General features: G+C 37.8%; 1 protein-coding gene and 1 long non-coding RNA gene across 4 annotated transcripts; one reads left to right on the top strand and one right to left on the bottom strand.

Moving 5' to 3' along the window:
• Positions 1–5,538: 5,538 nt before the first annotated feature.
• LOC136252926 (nicotinamide N-methyltransferase-like) lies at positions 5,539–21,315 on the top strand. The gene is made up of 2 exons (XM_066045511.1): positions 5,539–5,852; positions 20,403–21,315. The coding sequence occupies exons 1-2, from the start codon at positions 5,717–5,719 to the stop codon at positions 21,194–21,196; spliced, it is 930 nt and encodes a 309-aa protein (XP_065901583.1). The 5' UTR covers positions 5,539–5,716; the 3' UTR covers positions 21,197–21,315.
• Positions 6,915–8,550, bottom strand: LOC136254418 (uncharacterized). 3 transcript variants are annotated; one of them, XR_010700472.1, is made up of 7 exons: positions 8,180–8,550; positions 8,022–8,133; positions 7,874–7,973; positions 7,586–7,824; positions 7,470–7,530; positions 7,357–7,415; positions 6,915–7,300 (listed from the first exon to the last, which is right to left on the bottom strand). It is a non-coding gene; the product is annotated as an uncharacterized lncRNA (long non-coding RNA). The 3 variants fall into 3 exon arrangements; XR_010700471.1 differs by having other exon boundaries at positions 7,476–7,530; positions 8,180–8,549; XR_010700470.1 differs by having other exon boundaries at positions 7,357–7,530.
• Positions 21,316–25,305: the final 3,990 nt, after the last annotated feature.

Below are 25,305 nucleotides of genomic sequence, written 5' to 3' on the forward strand. Positions count from 1 at the left end.
AGTGAAATACTAATTTGATTGGCTATTTGCTCGCAGTATTTCAGAATAATACGTCGAGGTACTATTGAGAGTAACAAACTCAACTGTTGGATTATACTATATATGTGACTGGATCTACGAAAACCGTTCTTATCGCCCAAGACAGGAAGTTTGATTTTTTCACACAAACACAAAGCTTAATGAATGCACTATCAAGTTTCACTGCCACAGTCGACCAGAGTAAAGTGGTCTGCTTTTGCTGGCTACTTTTCTAGAGCACAGTGGCGAGCCGTACGAGTGGTCTGGGGTCTTGATGGAGCCCTGGCCGACCAGGAGATGGCTGTGTGTGGCTGTACAGCTCTGTGGTGTTGGACAATGACCTGTGCTGTAAATTTCCTTTCATTTTAGCCAGTTCTGAGCCCTGAATGGCCTATAACTTGGCCTAATTCATCCTAGCACGTCTCTTTTCAATTTTTGAACACCATCTTGCCCGCCTTCCAGGGCCCCACCTCCCACCCCTTCTGGAGCTCGCCTGATACAGACAACCTCGGTTTAAAAACTATCTAAAATGGCGGGAAACTTAGCTGTTGACTACTTCTTCAGTGGATGATTAGGAAGGTAAGAAATTGTTGTGAAACGTGTGAAAATTTGGTATGCGTAGCTACCACCATCGGCCAGCTACAACACACAGAATATTTAAAACCGACGTTTCTCGATACTTTTAAATGGGCGATAAGACCGGTTTTCCCAGAGACAGTCACATATAGTTCCTGCATGCTGGAAGTATATCAGCCACACTTGCCACTGAGCCATATTTAATTTAATCACCATCATGATTATGATGAACAAATGAAATACATATAATGTGACCAAATTTGACAAAACCAGGCTTCCACACACATCCAATTCTTTGACTTTGACCAACTGCAACATGACCTTCCAGCATGCATGCTACTGACCTGAAATTTTGACAAAATGCTTCCATAACATTACAAAAGTTCAGTTCAAATCTGAAGCTGATAGCATTCTCCTACAGGGGCAGATCCAGACTTGTGGAAAGGGGGGGTGGGGGGGTCAAAATGAACTGAGGCACTACATTGTCTCTGGTTTGGTAAGGTGAGACCAAAAAAGAAAAGTCACAGCCAGCTGACAATAGCTGCTCACCTCACCAGCTATGCATTTATAGCTGATACAGTACATACAAATCCTTAAATAGCTCACTACACACTGCTCTAACACTGTGACTGCTTTATTGAAGTGACTGCTCTATTAGTGGGCATTCCAGTATCCAGGATTTGTAAATAAAAAAATTCTCTGCATATAAAACTTCATAAAACGTACTGTCAGGTGGAAGGTACTTACTTTAAAGGGCATAGTTTCTTCACTCGGGTTGGCAATTTTCAGTTCCACAGCAATTTTCTGGTGGCTGTGTCATTAACTCAAAAGTATAAACCACTTCAAAGTCAGCGTAACGCCATAACTGAAACCACAGGTATTTTTACATCATTGTGACACCTCCACTTCAGTTGTTTACCTTTATAAGTTGTTAACTTGACATTTTTACTTACTTGACATGGTCTCTTGCCTATGAGTATACACCATTGTATTGAGAAGTGTGCAGTAGGTGAAGCACATTTGCTCACCACAAAGCATACAAAGATCACTGAGATCTGATAAGACCTCAAGTTACTCTCATTATATATTCAAACTTGCAGCTAGAAGCAACTGCAGTTTCAAGACAGTCCAGGTTGCTAGATGGCTTCTTAATTCAGTTGTGTCATTTTTCCCTTTAGAAATGTATGGAGAGCCCCGGAGAAAAAATGTACCTTTTTCAGTTTTTAAGCACTGTGCATGCCAAAGTAGCTAATTCCAACCCAACAAACTATATATTTCTGAGATCGGAAATCAATATCTATTGAGCATATAAAAAGTCCATTTTTCCAAAATTTAAAAATTGGGCTGGAATGCCTACTATTAGAGTATCTCGATCTTGATATACTAAAATATTTAGAGAGGGTCAAGAGCCTCCTTTGACACCCCCTCCCCCCACACCTTTCTATCCACCCCTGGATTCTCTTACACTGAGTTATTATTATTATTATTATTGTTATTTATCAATTTTAGTCAAATGACAAGGGTTACACAAAAGGCTGAGCCTGCAAACGTGCTCCCCAAAAGGACAAAACAGTACAAGATACAAGGACAATACACAAATACAAAAACAACAAATAAAACAGTACAATAGCAGATAAATACAAAGCAACATTTAGTTTAAAAAGAAAGCGCCGGAGGGCAACACGGAATAGTTTGGGGTCAGTTATCTGTATGATATTGAAAGGCACGTCGTTCCAAAGGAAAGGTGAGTTGATGAAAAAGGAAAACCAATAAGAATTGATGGTTCCAGATATAGAGGTGTCTATGGATGATGGATTTGAAGAGTTATCATCTCTCAGAATTGTAAAACTGGATGTGTACATGTGCGGAAGCCTGTATGGAAGGCATATTTATTATAATTGCAGAGCCTTACACTACATGACTGTGACAGCGAGATGTACACAAAATCAATAAGCAAACTGAAATCATACCTCGAATCATACACATAGCTAGATAATTGAAAATTCATGTACTCGATATCAACATTCGACTACATGCATATCTGGCCAACTTGGGTCAGCTGTGGCCCGCATGGGCATGGCAAGGAAAGCAAACACGCTAATTATAAAACTAAAAATTACAGCTAACATATATAGCTACTACCTTCATTGTCTTCAAATCTGATCATGATACGCTTATCTACGGTGGGGACTATTCTACGGAACGGAACGGAACGGAATGGAATGATGGACTAAACCACGGAACGGAACGCTTTCTCAAACTGAAGCTTGCAACTTACCATTGCTGAAACTTCCCTTATAAGTTAGCAGTGGCATCTCCAGTGGGTGGTTAAACATAAGATAAAAAGAATAACGGATCGATTGTGGGTTTTTGTTGGTTGTCATTAGTAACGAAGTATTATTGTGGGATGAGCTGTATCAGTGATGTTCATCCATACGGAAGGGAACTTTATGTGAGCTGTTTTTCTTATTTAGACTTTACAAAACAGTCTGGGCCGTCAAGTCATAAGTCAGTGTATAAATAAAGTAAGCAGGAAGATACTGGTAACAGGAAAGAGCCAGCTGAATTAAAACTTGAAGAACTGATTTTGTGCAGTGTGTGAGGAGTAAATATCTTGGCAGACCGCAAGGAGGGTATATTCTGCAAACATCACTGAAGTGTATGGATGGAGTTATTTATATATTAACAGCTGGTGCAGTGGACTAATGCCGTATTCAATAGTGAGCTGATTTTATCTGTTGCACAATTCAAGGATGTGTCTGACTGCTAGCCTTGAATCAGGCTAAATGTCAAAACTCAGCCAAATCTCTATTATAAGCCGCATGTGAAACCATGCCCGTAGTCACCAGGCAAACGTGATTTGGACCGGGATGTGTGTGTAATTTCAATGTATCTAGTCGACCTGAAATGGAACACTTACATTAATTACATACCACCTAAGAATCCTAGGATTTCTTAAGTGTAACATTTCATATGCTTCACTTCAAACAAAACAGGTTAAATTTGTTCGTCTATTTTCAAGTGATTCCCAGTCCAGCTGGTCCATGAAATTACAATGGGATCACATGTATTTGTTACAGTGCGGGCTGTCCTGTGTTGGATCTACTCTAGAGTTGAGATTTCAAGGTAGACTCACTGCCAATTTACTGACACTAGTACTGTTGTAGCATGTTTAAGTGGAGGACAAATGAAATAGTAATGCTAGATTATTTATGTATACAAATTTTTCATAATGAAATTGATATCCCATTTTGATTTGTACTTCCACTTTGCAACGTATTCAAGAGCAAGAAGCTACCACACTTAATCTCCAACCACTGTCATTAATTAACCAAGATCTCACTAGTCTGTAATTCACCTTACTGTAGTGATTTTATTGATTCATCTGTATGTTTTCTTCATTTTCCTTTGAAGTTGTACCAAGAGTTCATAATAAGGTGGGGAGTGTCTAACTTGAATGCATTCACCAAACACCCTGCTTAAAGTAACACCTCAGCCTTATTTCAGAACAAAGGCTTTACCTTCTTCAGCAACTCTAATCAACAGTTTTCTATCCCCCAGTAAAGGTGTTGATTTGATGAAAGGTGAACTTTACACAGGGTGTTTGTACAGGCCATACTGAGAGTTAGACACTCTCCCCATACAAATCAGTATTACGAACTCTTGGTTGTACAGTATAGGTAAACAAAGATAAGTTTCTCTCCCATCTTATTCTAGGATTTCTATTGACAAGGAAAATTCAATTATTTGTATACAGGCTCAAAATTGAGAAAATATAAAGAAAGTGAATTAATATTATACAGTCAGTTTGCTTTTGGATATTTAATGTCTCCAACCACAACAAAAATTCGATGAATCCATGCATCTCATCACTGGTCGTCTGAACATTCTGAAAGTGATACCTCACTCAATCAACCATATATTCTGTTTATTAGACTGAATAAAGTCATGATTACCTAAACAATCACTTAATTAATGTTTTATAATTATCCTATTCCATTTTCCTGGAGGTTCCACTGATAAAATGCAATTTCAGCAACGATAGCAGCTAGCCAAGCTGCAAGTTGATTCAGAAAGCACTCCATTCTGTAAAATAGACCCCATCCAGAATTCAACTCAGTACTCAGGCTGAGATATCTGACAATAGTCCACTACTCTGTTAATGAATCATTGATGTTCACACAATATAGCCTCCTTGAGGTATCTGAATGTTTGCTCCTCACACACTGCACAAAATTCCTTTAGATTCTGCTTAGACTGAGTTGATTCAGCTTGTCACCATACTTGTTTCCTTTGTAGTGTAGCTATACACATACTGATCTATGCCGATTAGAAAGGCTGGGCCTCAGACTGTACATTCTAAAGTCAAGTAAGTAAAAATAACTCACATACTAGTAAAAACAAGTCATGCATTAAGTTCCCTACTTGATATATCCGAAGATGAACACACTGAGTCAGCTATTCCCACAATTAGTACTTCGTTACTAATGACAACCAACAAGAACCCACAATCTATCCTTAAATTCGTTTTATCTTTCTTGGGGTACGTTTGATTACCTGCTGGAAGTGCCACTGATAACTTGTACAGCAATGGTAAGCTGCAAGCTTCAATCTGAGAAAGCATTCCGTTCCGCAGTTTAGTCCATCATTCCGTTCCGTTCCGTTCCGTTCCGTTCCGTTCCGTTCCGTAGAATAGTCCCCACCCTTATCTACAGCGGAATGCTGTGCCGACCTTGAAGACAGAAGCTGCCATTTCGACTCTTCTTTCTGATTAAACATCGCCAGTTCGTGTTTCTCTATCTATAAATAATGATGGGTAACTATAACTTGCCGTCCCCTCTATTTCTCCGTCCCCGTTACGGTTTTACCCCTATTGTGTCCCCGTCCCCGTCCCGGTTTTACCCCACCCCTCGACCGTCAGCTCTTTGTTCTTTTCGGGTTTTTTTGTCACGTGAATACCGGCAAATATAGCTAATTAACCTACTTAGTCACAATTAACACTTCGCCTAGGACTCCTGTCACCTGTGTCATCATAGCTCTGTGATCAAATCTAGTAGCTACAGTGCTTGTTATTTGCCTCACTTTATTCTGGTGGCTGATTTGGTGGACTCGACAGCTGATAATGTTTGGACGCTATCAGAAGAACCTTTCTGAAGTTTTGTCGCTAGGATTTCGTCCCCTGAGAGCGTATAATGCGACTAAGCAACTGCAGAGACTACACAGAAGTGCTGCACCGATTATGAGGCTATACAGCTCAGGTAAATTACAGTGGTGTGATGAAGTTTGTAAACCAAACTCGGTGACCAAGTATCTAACGTATCTGTTGTATGACATGAACCGACTGAGTTGCCAGTGGTTCATGTCGTACAACATTACTGCAAGGTTCCAGTCTGCGTTGCATGCATGTTGACAGGCCAAATTTTCGGGCAAATTTTTTAGTTTACTGAAAATAATGTACCTAGCTATATTAAGCCCCACTATAGTTTCATGTGGCCAGACCGCTTTTTTCTCTTTGTCATTGGGTAGGGAGAAAAAAGGGTCTGGAACACAGTTTGAATCCCACAATCATCTTTACACATATCAAAACTTGTGTAAGATATTCCGGATTTCCGAATGGGTTATGCCTGTTTCGTATAAAATAACACTGTTTTCTAAACAAGGCACCATAACTTCCGCGTACTTTGGTTGACAGACACGAAGTTTGGTTTATCAGATTCCTTGATGAAATGCAATTCAATTCATGTGTAAGTTCTTTGTGTAATAATGAAGGGGAAGCTAAAAAGGAGCCTTGTACCGCAAACTTTTTGTGTTCAGAATGCCCATAAAAACACATTTTAAACATATTTCTGTAAACTAACCTGTTTAACAATTTGTACGGTTGGAGTCTTATTAAGCATCCTTCATTGCGTAGAATGATACCAAATTTAGCGAATTTGGTTGAGGATACCAAATTTAGCGAATTTGGTTGAGGATACCAACTTGTAAATTGGGATTTTCCTGCTGAGATGATTAAATTTCCAATAGGCTATAGTACGTTCGCGTTGAGCTGAACCCTCAAAAACGATTAATAACTTACGATTGCTACATCGCATGGGGCTCCTGTATAGCTCGATACGTAGCGCTTCTCGATCCGCTAAAAATATATTAAAAGCGCATCATTCGAATGTAAGACACTCCCGTTATGGCACTGTAAAGTTTCGCCATACATTTTCAATGGGGAAGCCTCTAAAGCGCGGCCCTTTGATGGTCATGTTGACACATGTTTGTGGCGAAGCCAGACGTCACATACCCGCCCTCAACACGCATGATTTCACCATCCCTTATGTAAGAGGCTGTAATACACTTTTACAAGAAAAATAAAACAGATGTTGTGTGTGTAAAACAGAGTTGCATAAGTAGAAGAGCTGGGGCCACTGTTGCACTGTATTTAGAAGATAAGTGGCCTGCTTATATTCAGGTAAAAACTTCTTCAGCCTCAAAAGAGAAAAAAACCATATAACAGCTCAAAATCCGTTATGTAGCATTGGTGTTCCTACAAGTGAGCCAAACAACATGTATTTTACTTCACATTCACCACAGCTGACTATCGTCTTCTGTTCCCATTTAGTCAATTTGTCATTTTAATACTTTTCTCATCACTTCGCCACACATGTACACAGTTTTTCCAGCCAGCATTTTGTTTTTGAAGTTACATTCCCAAAAAACTCTAAAAGTTTCAACAAATGAAATAATACTGTTTGTATGAATTTGGGCTGATAGTACCTGTAGTGACTTCCAAACACTCCTGCACTGATTTAATATACAAGGGATGGTATGTTCAACTTCGGATAGCACAATAAAGCAATGATATTTTTTATTAAAGTGCACACACTTACACGTACTTCATCTGTATTTTTATGTACTTCACAGAGTTTAATCCCAGCTACCTGATGACTCCTGGGGAACAAAATCAAGTTATAACACCAACGCTGCAAATATCAAACAATCTTACATCAGATGAAGTAAGCCCAAAAGAAGACTTGGACCCGCTGCTGCTAGTGGACAATTCATTAATACCACCATCACCATCTTCACTATGACTGCTGATTTGGATGAGGAATTGCTCTAGAAGTTCTTCATTACCCAAGTCTCATCCAAATACACAACTGGTCTTCCTTCAGTTCTGTTGCACCTCATTCGTCTTTAATATTATGATACTGATGGACTATGCAGGGCTGCTCATAGCATACCCTGCATATAAGTGTAGTGAAATTAAAGCACAAACAGTTGCAATGCTAACCTCTTGTCATTAATCATCTTGTACTTAAATCCCATATCACTCAACACTCTTTAAAGCAATGTTCTACCCCCAGAGAAAACACCATCATTCTTAAGTTGGCCTAAGACGGAGTAAGTGACAAAGTTCCAGGTTTCAAAATTTAACTTACCAAAATCTTTGAGAGCGATAGATTTCCTCCCTTCCGTACAATGAATGGATCTTGTCTGATAGTATCTGGGTTAAAACTGTCTGTATCAACAAGGACTCGTGGACATTTGTACCTGACGATAAAGAATTGAGCGGGCTTGTGCAAAGTGCATTTTGTACCTTTTCTTGGCGTAAATAAATCGCCTTTCTTGCGGTGCTCCATTCTAATGGATGTCCTTGAAATCCCTGCGTGGCGTAATGTATGCCAAAACCCAGCAAAGAAGGCATGATACAATGCCGGTGGCCTTCGAGATTCTCTCCGTGATGTTGATAGAAATTTTACATTTCTTCGCTTCTTGCTTAAAGTACTCCCATAGTTTCATAAGTAGATACTTCGTTTGGCTGTTTAACGTCTTCCCAAAAGGGTTTCGCTCCGCACTCGCTGACGGTACACTGGACGACATATTCTCAACAATTAAGTGCGCGCCCGTAACATGGGCTTACGAATAAATGCGTCATAAACATTATGTTTAAAGCCTTTGATCTTGTATGGCTTCTTAATCAACAACTCAGGATTCAGCTCAACGCGAACGTACTATAATGTATGAAGCAGGTGTTATGTCATCATCAGCAGTAAATAACTGTCGCTATGGCAACATTTTCCCATTTGTATGGTCGGAATTGGATAGAAGGGCTTTCTTTTATTGTATGGTGTGATGTGTAGAGATTTTGTGAGTTAAGGTTGTAAATTAGTGTTTTTGTGTGTAGTGTAAAATACATGTATTTTGTATTTGACAAGGAATGATGAGATTTTATGATCAGCCTGTTTTACCAACTCAAGTCGAGGTTTCAAAAAGATATTAAACAGATATTAGATTTATTTAATGTATACTGAATTCTTAATTTTTAAAGATTTAACCCAGTGTTTTGAAAACTTTTAATGTTGACCACCTGAAAATGCTTGATTTGACAAATTCCATACATATGTTTTGATATGACATCACGAGGCTACGCAACCCATGAGCTTAAACTCCATTGTAACAAGAATGCCACAGCACAACAATAAACAAAGACTTAACTTACCTAAACAACTAACAATCGATTCAATCTATTATCACCTCAAAGGCAGCTTTAGATGCTAATAGGATTATAAATACATGCTTGTAATTGATTGACGCAAGCGGCTACTATTTGAAAATGTATCACATTTCTTTGGTTAACTAACACCCCCCAATTATCCGGGGAGTGCCTAGATGAGTGTGGGGTTCGAACTGTTCCAGATTCTTTTTTCTCCCTACCCAATGACAAAGAGAAAAAAAGCGGTCTGGCCACGCAAGACTAGCCCCACTACACTCCTAGACCGTATTTTCTTTTTGTGTGGGGGCAAAGAAAAAAGGTCTGGTGGATCTCCAATAGAATTTTTGTGCAGCCAGATCATTGATTAGTGGTGATGAATAGCAAACTCCTATTAACGAAATGACCATGGGAAATATGCACAACATTGCCCTTGGATGCAGAGCTTGCCAAGCAAATGTGCACGTTTTCACATTGTTGCTTTGTTAACAGGCCTTTGCTATTCATCACCACTAATCAACGATGTATATACTGTACTGTATAGTAGGGACCACAAAGGTGTGGGCCTGGCCCATGAAAAAAAAACCACCCTTACTTTTCCCTGACGACAATGAAGCAGTATTGGTTATTAATGGTTAAGTAAAACTAGCCCAAACAAGCCTTCAGATCAACCCGAAACACTTTCAACAAGTTGCTATGAAATTTCAAAGTAAAATTAATAAACAGAATTTTCTAACAACTGACTGAGTAACTGACTGATGCCTTCAGACAAGCATAACTTGATAACAGCTAAGACTACGGGCTTGATTTTTTCACTGTTTGACGTTGCTTCAGCTCAAGAGGTGCCTTTTGGCATACCTCAGTACGTACAACACATTCTTCATGGACTTACCAGTGTTCTCCTTTGTGTCCCACTCATCTTTGCTGACAGCGAAAGGTATTGATTTGGCAGTAGCATGTGATGGCTTCCCTTCACAACAGAAATCATCTGTATGTTTCAAAGTGGCTACTTTGATTGTAGAGGTGCTTTTCTAAAAGTTCTTGATTCGTAACGGCTTGAATATAGCTGACAACAAAGCGTAATGGATACTTCACTTTTCAGACAATACTTTTCTTTTGATGCGGTATGCGTGGGTTCACCAATCATAATAATTTTATTTTACAAACCGAACAAGTACACAAAAAAAATGGAAATTTTCAACTAGAGCAGGAACCATAGCACATTGATAAAAAGTACTGAAACAAGCTGGAGTAGTGCACAACATTAAATCACTGTAAAACAATAAGAAGTGTTAATCCCTACTGTGCTCAAGATCCCATAATGGTAGGGATATAACACTTCTTATTGTTTTACTGTGATGCAATATTGTACGCTACTCCAGCTTCTTTCAGTACCTTTTATGGTAGTGTCTAGTCACTGGACTGGAATACTGGAATGGACTACTGGACTGACATTATTTTGGTTTTAAGTTACTGTACATTTGGGTGACTTGTGACAACATTTCAGCACTGAGTGGTGAATATGATACAAAATGTAGCCAAATGGGTTCAGTTAAATGTACTGCTTGACAGTATCTACTCTAATATATGGCAGATATACTGGTATACCCAAAAGTGTTTCTCTCACTGTTAGGCACATGTGAGTATTATGATGCAACTTTTTATAACATAGTTACATAGATGGTGTGTGTGTGAATACACAAACTAGATCCCATTGCATGATTGGTCATATTTCATTACTGGAATGAAATGTCTGCATTCTGTTAATTGTATTAAGATGCCATTTAACTGTTAATAGGAGCAGAAGATTGCATGGTCATAGCACAACAGCATACAGTACATAAAAGTTTTAGTAGGTAAATTTATGTGCCCCCATTACACCATAGATAATACACGTAATAAAGGATTGGCAACGTGCATAGCAACTATTAGACAATCCTCGTTACAGTCGCGTGACTTATTATGTAACTTATGCACGTCCGTTGTCATAGATACGGCTACCCAACAGAATGAATGCTCCATCTTATCGTTCACAGTGCTGTTATTTTGCTATCCAGGAACTGCTCATGTAACCAGTATCGATCATAGTGAGCTATCAACCAGCGGATTTTGGGCGCAGCAGCATCTTGGTGAGTCGTGGAGTCTTACCGTTTCACATGAGAATCCTATCAAGGATTCGATGTGCTCCTGGTAGCCAACTACAGTAGGTCATAAAGTGGTCTGCATTTATCAAAACTGTAGGGGATCAGTGACAGCCAGTTATTAGCCAACATACTGTCATATAGAATGGCATATTTGACCCGCTGAGCGAAAACCCAACCTGTTTGCATTTTCCTTGAATTGTTTTGTTGTCTAGAGGGTAAAACCAATGGACTGTTAAAGTTTTGACCTTATCTGGTTAGTGCTTTCAGAATTATAGCAATAGACAACAAGAAGAGCAAAACAATCGATGTGTACAGTGCCTATTATGGAAAAAATATTGCAGGCACTCATTTAATTGATCATAAGTCTCGAGTGCAAGATGAGACTTGCTTCAGTCTATTCACCATGAATTGGGATATTTATCAGGGCATAGTTTTAGGACTAAATACACCCATGCTATCAAGCAAGAAGGCTATTCAAGCTTAGACCACAGCACAATGAAATACTTGAATTTCATTGGCTACTTACAGGTATCTAAATCCTGTAGATCCTTTATGTCTCAATAGATCCCTGTCTCTGGAGTGATACAAACAGAGCACCTGTAACATAGGCAATGCATGGGTGTTTAACTGCACTGGCCTGGTAATTGAGGTTCCAGGTTTGGTTCCTGGTTATGCAAATTTAGTGTTTCCTTGAGCAAGAAACTTTGTACACATTGCTCTAGCTGTATACAGTTGGTGACCTGGTGAGCTGTCACGGCAACATCAATGGGTACCTGGTGTTTACCGGGTAAGCAAATTCCCAATATACATACAATATCCATCTCGAGCTCTCCATTAAAAAAAAAAACATTGCCACTGGATACATAAGGTATTTGCTGCTGAAGCCCTAAACGAACCACTTGGCTATGCTGCCTCACTGTCCTTGCCTCAATTTAGTGGAACTTTGGGTTCTGGGACCAGTGGTGCACAGGCATCCCAGTGTTGGTGGCAATAGGTACTTGGCTGTGTGTATGTGTGTGTGGTGGAGGACAAGAGTTCAACACTCCACTATGTTTTTGTCGTGTTGTTCACATGTGTGTCGTATTGCATGGGTGAGACTAGGGTCACCAATGCCAGGGGTCAGTCACTCAGAAAATTCTCGAAATTCAGCTATCTGAGTGCTGTTGACAACTATTACTATGTGCTATGATCATGTAAAATGAACAACTAAATAGTGCAGTAAGTAAATTTCAATGGTGAGATTTCCTTTTATATCTGGGGCTAATTGTTTGTAGGAAACCATACCAAGGGGGCCATATTTACATGAAAGATCTCATGATGGCTGTTGTTTTAGGTATGTGGAAAGTATCTGAAAAAAGTAATTGTTTGACAAATTTCTGAACTTTGATCAAAACAATTTCACTGAGTGACAGACCTCTCAACCAATATCTCTAAATTGTGTAATGTTTAGGGATTTCAAGTGTTTGGTTAGAATTTCAATGATATAAATCTTTATTTAGGTTTTACTAGGATTTCACTTCTATAATTGCACAAAATGGAGTAGACGACAGCCTCAATTGAGATGAGATCAATTGATAGAACATCCATCAGTCAATTATATAGCTAGCTCCAAGCCATCCTGGAAGCCTCACTGATTTTGTTCAAAATATTTAATGTTGTACAGGTGTACAGTGGAATCTCAGTTAACCAAACCTGTATGCCAAAATTGAATGCTCCATAAGAGTAGCGAGTGTTCTATTAGAGAACAAAGTGAACTACCAGAGTCTAGTCCACATTAGTTTCCAGCACTTGAAGGGACTGTCTAATTTTGTGACAAAACACAAGGATATCACTTGATATCCAGTGGATGGTATTTGCTGTTAGCTGCTACATTTACAGATATGCTCATTATTCCCTGTCTAAGCTTGAAGTCATGGTACACTACTCTTTACCACCAACAGCTCCTTCATGTTGATAATATGCTCTGTTCCACTACACCTTTTATATCCTATTTTCACATACTTTGATGGCTAATACTACATCTGAATTTGAGCTCATGTATATTTGCATAACACCACCATAACATTCAGCTCTCTTGTGCTGAATAGTAACTTGATGCTTCTCTTCATGGTACCACGCCAAAACTCCAAAACCCAGCACAATGACACAGCTTTAAACCATAGTTTGGGTAAGTGGTACGCCTACACAAACAAAGCATGACACTCTAATAATGGTTACGATTAATTCTTTATACATTGTTCGGAAAAAAGCACTTTAGTGTCCTTGTTAAATGTGAAAAGCCATGAAGCAGTGGGCCTTATCTTGCGCTGGGTTAAAACTGACAGTGCGTTTCACTATTTTATCACATCAGATACTTACCTTAGTAGTTGTACGTTCCTTTGAAGCAAGCTCTACGTCTTTACTCAGTAGTACTCTGCTACGGTACAAGGAATGAAGCAGCCTAGTGCGTTTAGCAATGGGTGAGAGGGCGCGTTAACTGGATGACGAACCGTAACGAGGATTGTATGTGATATCACTACAGGTTTAATAGGCACGTTGCCAATCCTTTATTACATGTATTATCTATGATTACACACAGTTACATACATGTATCATGGACTTCAGTGACTAGTCGGGGCACATTCCCCTATACCCTCCTCTTGGATCCATCACTGACATGGTGGTCTTTTTGAAGTCCACCTGGACTATTTTTGGATTGCTAGACAGGGTAGCTGCATTGGAGCTATATGACATTAAAGAAATATGGACAGCCAAGAAAACCAGTGCACCACACTGTGAGTATATTAGGAAAAACAAAACATGATTTTCATGCATACATAGCTCCGTGCTCCCTTTTCGAATTGGAATCATTTTTACACTAAAAACGCCCTCCACCTTCAGCATCCCACAACATACCAAATTTGAGCAAGATTGCCTAACGCAATCGTGAAATATAAGCCTTCAAAACCTGGCTTAATTTTTTCGATTTTGTTTGTTTAGGGGACTCAGGAGGCTTAGATTCTTCTTTTCGCACACTTTACAAAAACCATTATATAATGCAAATGCATAGTTCAATTGTCTTCAGCTTTGGTTCACTTTAAGATCATAATATAGCGCAATCACATACCAAGTTTAGTGCAAATCTGATTAATAGTCATAGAGCTATGGATGATTATTTGCATTAAAAATGGTCGACTTGCTGTCACGCCTACAGCGTAAACCGCATATGGAAATAACTTAAAAATCAGTATGCGTATAGGTTAGCTATCATAGCTCGAAACTTTTGTGGTTTAAATGAAATTGCATTGACTGCTATAGAGGCAAAAACCAAACAACTGTAAATGACAGGGTCAAAATACTTTAATATTCTGTTCGACATCGCTTCATCCAAGATGTGCCTTTTGACATACCGCAGTACATACAATGCACGCATCATGGACTTACCTTTGTCCTCCTTTGTGTCCCATTTCTTTTGCTGACAGCCTAAGGTGTCGATTTGTGGTAGTATGATGCATGGCTTCCCATACAGTATGTTTATAAACGGAATCATCCATATTTTTTGTGGTGACTAGATTGATTGCAGAGGCACTTCTAATACCGTCCTTCATTTGTAACACTGTGTAACGGGCTGAACATAGCTGAAAGTGAAGCGCAATGGCCACTGCGCTTTTGAGGCAATAATTGATAGCTGGGTCTCCCATTCAGACAAAAACATTAACTCAGGTGCCATCCTTTCTTTTGATGCATTATGTGTGGGTTCACCAGCCATAACAGTGTTGCAAAAAATAAATAAGGAAAAATCAGGAATTTTAAGTTTGATTAGGGATCATAGAAAATAAATCTAGACTGGATTAGGGATTAAATGTTCACACAAGTATATCTGCCAGTGTAGGTGGCCTCCCTTATTTCCCAACTTTTTTTCTATGATCCCTAATCAAACTTAAATTCCTAATTTTTCCTTATACTTGCAATAAAAAGTAATGATGGTATTACAACATAGTTTGGTGGGAAATTCCCTACTTCGGCATTGAACAAAATGATTGTTATAACATGCCAATGTAGGGACTTTCCCACTGAGCTATGCTGTAATACCATCATTCATCTTTTGTTTCACTACTTTTTATTGCTTGGATCCCTACTTCATTTTTAAATTTTAATATTCTAGTAAAAACTGGGTTGTCCATGATTTTGTACTCGTATCCTGTACCTGGTACAACAATTAGTCTAGAGGTGCCTAGTCATGAGCTCAGGGCAGGGTTTTGTGGATTTTAAAGCTTCAGTTGTGTTCTTAAATCTTGGTATGTAAAATTAATAGAGTACAATGCAGCCATGGTTAAACTCTGTGCTAATGTAGAAGTGTAACAGTTCAATACTCTCTAATAAAACAGCCAGCTACACATATTGTGAAGTATTCTAATTAGACCATTTATCAGTATGCTGTTTGGCCTACATTTAAATATGAAATTTTATAATGACTTGCTTTAAGGTAAATCTTATAATTGGCCTACTTAGAGTATTTGTATACAGCTATTCCCCACAACCACAAAAGTTAGTTCTTTTGCAAGGACACTATTAAACTGATCGTGACCCACCCCTCTGAGACAGACAGCATTGGGTAATGTATTTTCGTCCTTTGTAAAGAGGTGTCCCTAATTAAGGGATGTATAAACTACTAGTATTGGACCTAGACAGATGTCCTTTACAAAATATTTGTCCACAATTAAGAGGTGTCCTTTAATAAGGGTTCACTTTACCATGAAACAGACAGACTACAATTTCTAGCAAGCTGGGCCAGCTATAGTATTCAGCATTAGTTTACTGCATGTCTTTCAGCATTAACAATATCACACAATTTAGTGATGCATCGATAAGAGATTTTGTCGATTATCCAATTAGCCAATATTGAAAATCATATAGTGGCTGATATCGATAACTGATCCGATGTTTATGTTTACCAAAATTTCACACATATTTTGTAAAATTGCCACTTTTAAACTTCATTTTTGTCTTATTTTTATGAAAATATACCATCAGGGTCAATAAAATTAATCAGCTAAATAATCTACTAATAATTACCGATACCGATATTGCTGAAATGTGGCTGATAAACCAATTTCCGATTATTTACTGATTAATCAGTGCATCACGAACATAATTATAGGGTGTTTTTTTGCAAAAATACAAAAGGTTCTGATCAAGTTACTCTAATAGAGCAGTCAGTCATCCTAATAGAACAGTCACATTTTTTAATCTTAAAACCTGGTAAGTAACTACCATTTATTTGCCTTAGAAAAGAATTTAAAGGTAAAATAAAAAGAGTTTAAAATTCTCTCTCATAGTATGGAATTTTTTCTAGGAACATGCCCTCATACACCCAGTAAAACATCCATGCCTGTAATATGCTCCAAACTTTCACATTGCCTCCTGCAGCATTTTTCTCCTTTGCCAGTTCCATTGCCCCTGATACTGTGCCAGCAGAAGCATGCCTTGCTAAATGAATGCCAGTAAGTTCTTAGCAAAGGTACTTAGAAAATGTCAGATTATTTCAGAGTATGTACTTTATTATTTCCTGGGGGAGCATGCCTCTAGATCCTCAAGATCTTAGCATGCTTTGCATACAATAGGAAGTTTGGAAACCAGTCATCATAACTTCTGGAGCTGCCCTTGGATATTACCAATACAGGCATTTATTGTGCAATGAACGAAGACAATTTTATCTACAAGGCTATATATATTACTATTTTATTATAGGGTTTTGGTTGTGCAACAATACATAATTAATTTATTGTAATTCTTATATTTCGTAATTCACTAAATTTTTGTAATTCTTTAATTATGTTGCTATGCATTGCTAAGGAAGTGCTTGTTAAACAAACCACTTTTAACAACACATTACGCACAGAAGTATCTTCTAAACTGTTTTATAGTTTGACTATTGTGTTTTTTCCACAAATTCTCTAGACAAAGCCTCAAAGCTGCTCTTCATTTTTGTTCATGTATGTAGGGGATTCGTCCCATTTCCAACTCGAAGGGATAGGCTATTCCTGGTGGTCTACGAGGCCTGCACAGTTGTTTTTCGGTTGTTAAACACCTGTAAAACCCAAAGGGAAGGTAATTCACAATGTCTGAGGAGAGTCACCACACCCGTATTTCAGACCGCTGTAAAGAAACCACCTCAGAGAAAAGTTTACCTGTGCGTAAGTTTAATACAGACTTCATTTAATTTTTACTTCTTACGTGAAAGCTGCTTTTCCATTTAACGATTTTGCTCACATGGGTGCGTATGGACAAAGATAGTAATAATATAGGTACTAGTGTTCTGTGATACAGTGCATTTTGTGTATCGCGTATCACCATCAATAAACTGTTCGATATGATACTGTATCACGATACTATAATGAAGTGGTCATGACTTGGCATATTAGCTAATAGTTGTAACAATATCCAATTTATCTGTATAAAGAACCAACACTGATTCTACATTCATTGTGTATACAATTTCTTTATTCAGTGAATCCTGCTAAACTACAGTAATAATAATTATACTGATCATGATGTGACAATTAGCTAGTGTGTTCCTGGTACGTATGATTTTTAGTATGGAGAACAGAGTTGCTGTTAAAAGTACATCTCTACCTGGATACCTGCCTCTATTACACCACCCAGACAATTAGCTACCACAATCATTTTATTTTAATAAATGCTCCCACAAAGGCTTGTCCGGATTTCTCCGCATTTTGGTGAGTTGTCAAGATGGCTAGTATATACAGCAGATGTTTACTGCTAGTTCCTTATACTTAAAGTGTAACAGCTACTGTTTTTAGAAGACTTGGGTAAGAATATTTTAGCCATAACACAATAACAGCAGCACTTATAAATGCGTGTTTGTATGGCTTCTCGTAACGTTGCATTTTATAGCACGGGTAGGCTTTCTGTTCGAGTATTTAGATCACTGTTGCAGTAATAGAACACTTACTACCTGTTCTACTAGAAAACTTCGATATATCGATACTTCCTAAGTACAGTATCGTATCGTGATACTTATTTGCTGTATCGATATATTGCCGTATCGATATGTATTGTAGATCCCTAATAGGTACACACACGCAAACACACACACACACACACACACACACACACACACACACACACACACACACACACACACACACACACACACACACACACACACATACACACACTTTTACGAAAACAATTTCAGTAAACCAGGCGTGTGCCCACAGCTGGCCCAGCTGTGGGCACATGCCTGGTTTAATAATTTCAGTTGGTAAACATAAACATACTTCAATACAACAGCCAGCACACCAAATACACTCTAATAGAACAGTCAGTAAAATCAAATCAATACTTTACTAGAGCAGTCAGCAGACACTAAAATGACAAAAGTTTGTATGAACATTCATGTATCACAATTTGAAACACAACTGCAGCACTGTTCAAGTCCATTTTTAAAGAAATTTTTAGTACTATGCCTCTGAATGTATGTACTATGTCTACTAGTACAGTCTTTGAGTGTACTATTGTCTACACTGCATCACGGCGACCATTTTTGGGGGTACCACGTTATGCAATATTATTACCCTCCCTTTGTGATAATTAAGTAATATAATGAGTAGTTAGGCCTGAGACAAATATACTCAAAATTTTGATGCTTTCAGGAATTTCCCAAATTTTTGCCTATTATGCTCTTCAGTGTTCCCATTATATTTGGATTATGCTCCTAGGTTAGCAACATTTCTAGCAATTATCTTGTAACATTTTAATCAGTGTATGCTCTATTAGAGTATTTCACTACAATGTGACTGTTCTATTAGAGAGTATCGATATAAGGAGCTATGTACAATGGATTTGATATGCTAGCAATATGCTGGTATCATAGCACTCCAGCCTATATCATGTTTTTTATTTGCTGGCATATTATTTGATGGCATATTTGACACAAACCTACTAGTAATATAACTCAAGTTACTTTACTTACAAATTTAATGTGTTCCCCTAAGTGACAAATTTATGGAATAGAATACTAAGTAATTTTATTACTACAAGTAACAAAGTTACTAATCCACGTAGCCACAACAAACTAATAAAGCAGTAGCAAAGCTCACTTTGAACTAATGAATGAAGTTTACTAACCAGAAAATACTTTTACTTTCTCTTGAATACAACTATATCCAAGATTTACACATTGTCCAACAACACGATCATGTCACGTGATAAGATGGTAGTCAGTTATGCATGTGACAGTTTAATGCTGTGCACACAAAGTAATATAATAACATAATAAAATTATTAGAGTTACTTTATTTTATGAGTAATATGTATCTGTAACCAAAACAGTTTTTGATAGTAATGTGTTACTTTTAAAAATCAACACTAATGGTGATATATCACATACAACAAAATGGTGTAATATGTGACCGTCTCAGCTAAAACCCGACTTGTTTGCACAAGCATGTGTATTGAGAAAATCAAAAAAAATTTTAAATTATAAAATTACACATGCTACAAGAAAAAACACAAGTTTTTATCAGGCCATTACTTGAAGAAGGAAGACTAAAATCGATTAAAATAATACACCATCGATCTTATTCGCCTGCTCATGAAGAGTTCGAAAATCTTTGTTTCATTTCTGTAGCCCCAACGCTATGCATGTTGCATGCATTTGTTTACAATGCTGTAAATGTGAGATCGTCGTCATTTCTTCAGCTAAACTGCCTTCATACCCATATGCATAAGTGACAACAGGGCTGACACTATGCCTTGAATGATTTACTAATCCATGGTGAATGTTTTAAGCCAAATTGCTACATTGTAAATGGAAGTTATGGCTGCAAATGTAAGCACCTGTAGTTTATTTTCAGTATAGTTGCAGTACTAATCAATTATCTTGTTCTGTCTAGCACTATAATTCCAAAACTACCTACCACGGAAGGCTGAAACTTTGGTGGTCCATTCTTTGGATACTGTAGATAATGCTGAGAAATTTTTTTTAAAATTCAGTAGTTGTGCGAACAAGTCGGGTTTTTGCTGAAATGGTCACATATATCATTTGACTTCATATCAATACAATATCGTGGCCTCAATGTATCATCTCTATGTGATATTATATCAATATATATTATATATCTATGCTGTTGTTTATACTTAGCTACCTGTATTATGTACCAATGCTATTTATTATTTAGGGATGGATACAGGGTATGTATCATTTGATGCAAGGAAATATCTGATGGAGCGATGTCCAGGAAATGAATTTGAAGGATCCGATAAACGTATCCATACTCACTGGAGTTTGGGTAAGGTGCACAATTTCTATGAAGAGTTTCACAATAAATGGGACAATTCTACTGCTACTGTACTGGAATTTGGTTCAGGTCCCTACATCCATACTTTGATCAGTGCAGCACCTTATGTCGGTCACATATACCACACTGATTACTTGGAGGAATGTCGCAGAGAGGCTCTGATGTGGAAGAACAAAGATCATGATGCTTATAACTGGACTCCCTATTTTAAGTATATTGTGAACACATTGGAGGGCATAAATGGTAACAATGTTGTGGCAGAAAGGGAAGAATTACTACGCAACAAGCTGAAAGATTCCTTATTTGTTGACATGAGGTCTAGTAATATGCTTCCAGGGTACTTGGGAAAATTTGACATAATCTATAGTGGGTTTTGTATTGAAAGTATTGCTCCTTCACTTCAAGAGTACAGAGCTATCATGGAAAGAGTTTATAACTTGCTCAACCCAAATGGCTTTTTGCTAATGCTAGCAAGTCAAGGATGCACATGGTATACAGTCAATGGAGTGGTCTACCCAACATATCCCATCCATATTAATGATGTTCTGTCTACTCTAAATGAATTAGGGTTTACACTGTGTTATTTGGAAAATGTCAAAAAAATTTATGAAGATGGTGTCACATATTATAATGACAAGAAGTACTATGGTTGCTTTGTTGCTCAAAAGGCTTAAAAGTATTACAAAAGAACTGTGATATATATATTTTTAATTGTGTGATTTTTTTTTGTGTGTGTGTGATATTTTCTTAGTTTATTGTGTGTGCAAAATCATATGAAATGACTGTTAGCTAGGTAAGGATTAAGTCTGCAACTTGTGTAATAGCTATACATGTAGGGTGTAAGGCATTTAATACAGGTCTCTATAAATATGTACTATTAAAAGCAAGACGGCAGTAAGTACAATTAATTTACTGTAATTGCATGGCTTCAGGTGTAACTATGTGCAAGAATAAATTGAATGTTTGAAGCACCAGCAGGACTGAATTTAAAACAAGACAAATGCTCTCAGAACTTCAAGAAGGACTATTCATAATTTTAAAACAACTTGACCAATGTTTTTGATAATTTTCACACATTAAGTTGAAGTATATAATTTGTACTGCATAGACAAAACAGAGTCCAGTGTTGCCCCATGCAGCGTCGCAATGAATCTCAGTAGCATCACTCAATTTAGTTGTCTTTTACACTGTCTGCCATTTATACCAAGTGACTGGAGTAGAGCTGAAATGGATAACAATTTTTACTATCCGGATATCCTGAACTAAATTCTGCTTGCTATACTCATAACTTAGATCAGAAGCAAGTATAGTATTTGTACACTGGTTGGGATTCTGGTATAATGAATCAGTGTAAAGGCTTTGTATCAAAGAAAATCATCATGAAATTGCTTTAAATTATTAGGGAAATATCCTGATAGCTTCAAATTACTATCCGGATATCTGTTTCAACCCTAGCCTACTTTGGAGTATACCACAGCAGTGAGCTCAAGCGAGGAGTTTGGTGACAATAATTCCCTAGGGATACCATATAATATTATGTCAAGTAAACCACAATCAACCTAGCCATATGATTATTCACAATGGAACTGCACTGTATGGATAATGTTCTGTTGGCTGTTGTTTTATGCTCTGTATGGTCAAATCATATATATATAATGATATTAATGGTAGTCATCATGATGTTATACTCCCCACAATGAATCTATTTATCCACAAATACACCCCGCTATTTTCCAAGTAAGTTAGGAACCACACCCTCAGTTATTCATAAGTTTAGAAACTTTGCTTTGCTCAATTTCTAAAACCATGAAGTACTTAATTTGGTTTAAGGTCCTAACCTATATTGCATGTGTGACAGACATTTCATTGTATACATGCTTATCAATAGATGCCATATATATGAGATAACAGCTAATAATGCAATGGGGATTAAGATACTACCAGTATAGCTCCAGGAATTTTGGTGACATGGAAGTTTCCAAAGCCTACATGCCTACTCGAGGAGTCAAATGCTCCCTCAGAAAATAGTTATGTATTCTGAGAAATTTTCACTAGCAAAATCTTTAAAGCTGACATTTTGAATGTATGTTAGGAATATAGGCTGCTTGTGTTTGCTTCTTCTGGCATAGTATCAGGAGCATAAAGAGTCAAGAGATGGAGCTATTACAGTTGCATACGTGTAATGAACCTCATTATCAAATTTATAATTACAACATATTGTATTATAGTCATGCATATGTCACATGCATGAGTATAATATGCTGTAATTTAGATGAAACACTTAAAATGTCAAGCAATTGTGCTGAGCTGTGTGAAGTTTGAAGCATATACAAACATTTTTTAAGACTATTTTTACTGCACTGTTGCAGTAACTTCCTAAAAATTACAAAAATATTACTGTTCTATTAGGTATAATATTGACTGCTCTATTAGAGTATGTCAAATGAACCTTTGCAAATCAATAATTTTAATTGTCTGAATATACTCAACCAGTTCCTGGAAACCTCCCGTTTAATATCATCTCACTTTTATACCTTTGCAATAATGATATAACTTGAAGAAGTATTAAAATACTACTAGTTTGTGGGTGGAATTATACTAGCAATCACTGTTTGTCCATTACCTATAACTACTCCACAAGGATCACCTGAGATCTACAGTACGCAAAAAATTTGGAATTCTCAACTAGAGTAGGGATCATAGCACATCAACAAAAAGTACTGAAACAAGCTGGAGTAGTGCGCAATATTAAAATCACAGTAAAACAGTACTGTGCTCAAGATACCATAATGGAAATGCACAGTAGGAATGTAACACTTCTTATTGTTTTATTGTGATATAATATTGTACACTACTCCAGCTTGTTTTATCGATGTGCTATTATGGTCCCTACTCCAATTTTTTTGTGTACTTGTTTGTTAACTTTTTTTGTAAAAAAATAAAATTGTGATGACTGGTGAACCCACGTATACCAGAAAGAAATGGTGCCAGCATGCCCCACTGAGCTCATCAGAAAAGTGAAGTATCCAATATGCTTTGTTGTCAGCTATGTTCAACCCATTACACAGCATTATGAATCAAGAACTGTTCAAAAAGCACCTCTGCAATCAAAAGTAGCCACTATGAAAAATATGGACAATATCCATTACGAAGGGAAGCCATCATGCACTACCACCAAATTGACACCTTTCGCTGTCAGCAAAGATGAATGGGACACAAAGGAGGACACTGGTAAGTCCATGAAGAATGTGTTCTACATACTGCAGTATGCCAAAAGGTACTTCTCAGGCCAAAGCAATGTCAAACTGAAAAAATCATGCCCATGGCCTTAGCCATTGTCAAGTTACACTTGTCTGAAGGCATCAGTCAGCCATTAACTATTATAGAAAATTCCCAACTGATTTATTTTAAATTTCATAGCAACTTGTTGAAAGCGTTTCGGGTCGATCTGAAGGCTTAACATTGTTTGGGCTTAGTTTTACCTGACTTCATTGTTGTAGGGAAAAGTGAGAAGGCTGGTTTTTGAGTGATGTTTTTTCATGGGCCATGCCCAAACCTTTGTGGTCCCTACTATGATTAAAACAATCCATGATCTTCATTATCATTCAATATTGTTAAATCAACAGGGTGATTAGAGGCCCAATGTACCAGGTTCTGTGCCATGATGTCCAAAGCTGTAGTCATCTTGAGATACTCAGAAACCATCCTTGAGCTGGCCTTGTCCATCCATAGTCACTCTACAGTAGGGAGTCCTCAGTCCTGACTGTAGCCATGCTTTTCCCCTGTCCCTAGTATCTGTTTTCACCATTTTTGTCCTGGTTTTATCCCTCTTGATCCCCTTCCCGGTTTTGCCCCACCCCTGAAGAAAGTCTTTCTCTTCCATTATAGTTGCTCCACCAATAGCATGTGAATACTGATAGTCCTTAATAGAAGTGATTTATGTCACAAACAAAAAGCTCATTATGAATGGGCCTATAGCCAGTAGATATTAAAAGTGGCCTGCGGATCAAAGTCATGGATTTTTTCAAACCCTTCTAGGTGTTTGTCTCACTTTAGTCAACGGTAGGTTTCTTTGGCTCATGGTAAGCACCTTGTACAGGCTCTGCCTCCAGTGTTCACCCTCCAGTGCCAAACTGGTAAAGCAGATAAAAACAAAACAATATAGCTCAATCTCGAGCTCAACCTCTATCCGGCTGTTTTGAAATCAGTGTAATCACGCCTTCCCTTTGCCACCCTGAGCCATCAGCTACTAATCATCCTGAGCTCGAAGCATCCCTTGACTGATGGTAAGGGGCAAGGATGACTAGGGGTGCGGGGTGATGGACTGAAAGTCATGGTTTATAAGTTAGCTACCTACTTGTATGTGATCAAACTATGACAAGGATCCTGTTCCAAGTGCGAGTCCAAGTGTGACTCTTGCCTTCACAGTTCTGCTCGCAGTCCTGGTGCAGAGGTAGCTTGGGATTAATGGCCCTCTCTTGATGTGGATTGAGAATTTTCTATCTGGACGATCTCAACAAGTGGTAGTAAATGGCAAAAAAAGTTCCATATCTAGTGTTTCTTCTGGAGTACCTCAAGGAACCATCCTGGCCCCACTTTTATTTTAATGCTTTATCAATGACATCACAAAGAACATCTCTTCATCCATAAGACAATGTTTTAATCTACCGATCCATCGACAGGAAAGAGGATTGTTTACTGCTCCAAAAAGACTTAGTTACTTTAGAAAACTGGGCATATAAGTGGAATATGTGTTTTAGCCCTCCTAAATGTGAATTTTTAA

The sequence above is a fragment of the Dysidea avara genome, chromosome 4, assembly GCF_963678975.1.
Source record: "Dysidea avara chromosome 4, odDysAvar1.4, whole genome shotgun sequence".
Classification (NCBI taxonomy): Eukaryota; Metazoa; Porifera; class Demospongiae; order Dictyoceratida; family Dysideidae; genus Dysidea; species Dysidea avara.

Coding starts and splice junctions, on each gene's coding strand:
- LOC136252926 (XM_066045511.1), top strand. CDS start 5,717: ATGTTTGGACGCTATCAGAAGAACCTTTCTGAAGTTTTGTCGCTAGGA. Junction 5,853..20,402: donor TATGAGGCTATACAGCTCAG/GTAAATTACAGT, acceptor TTTATTATTTAG/GGATGGATACAGGGTATGTA.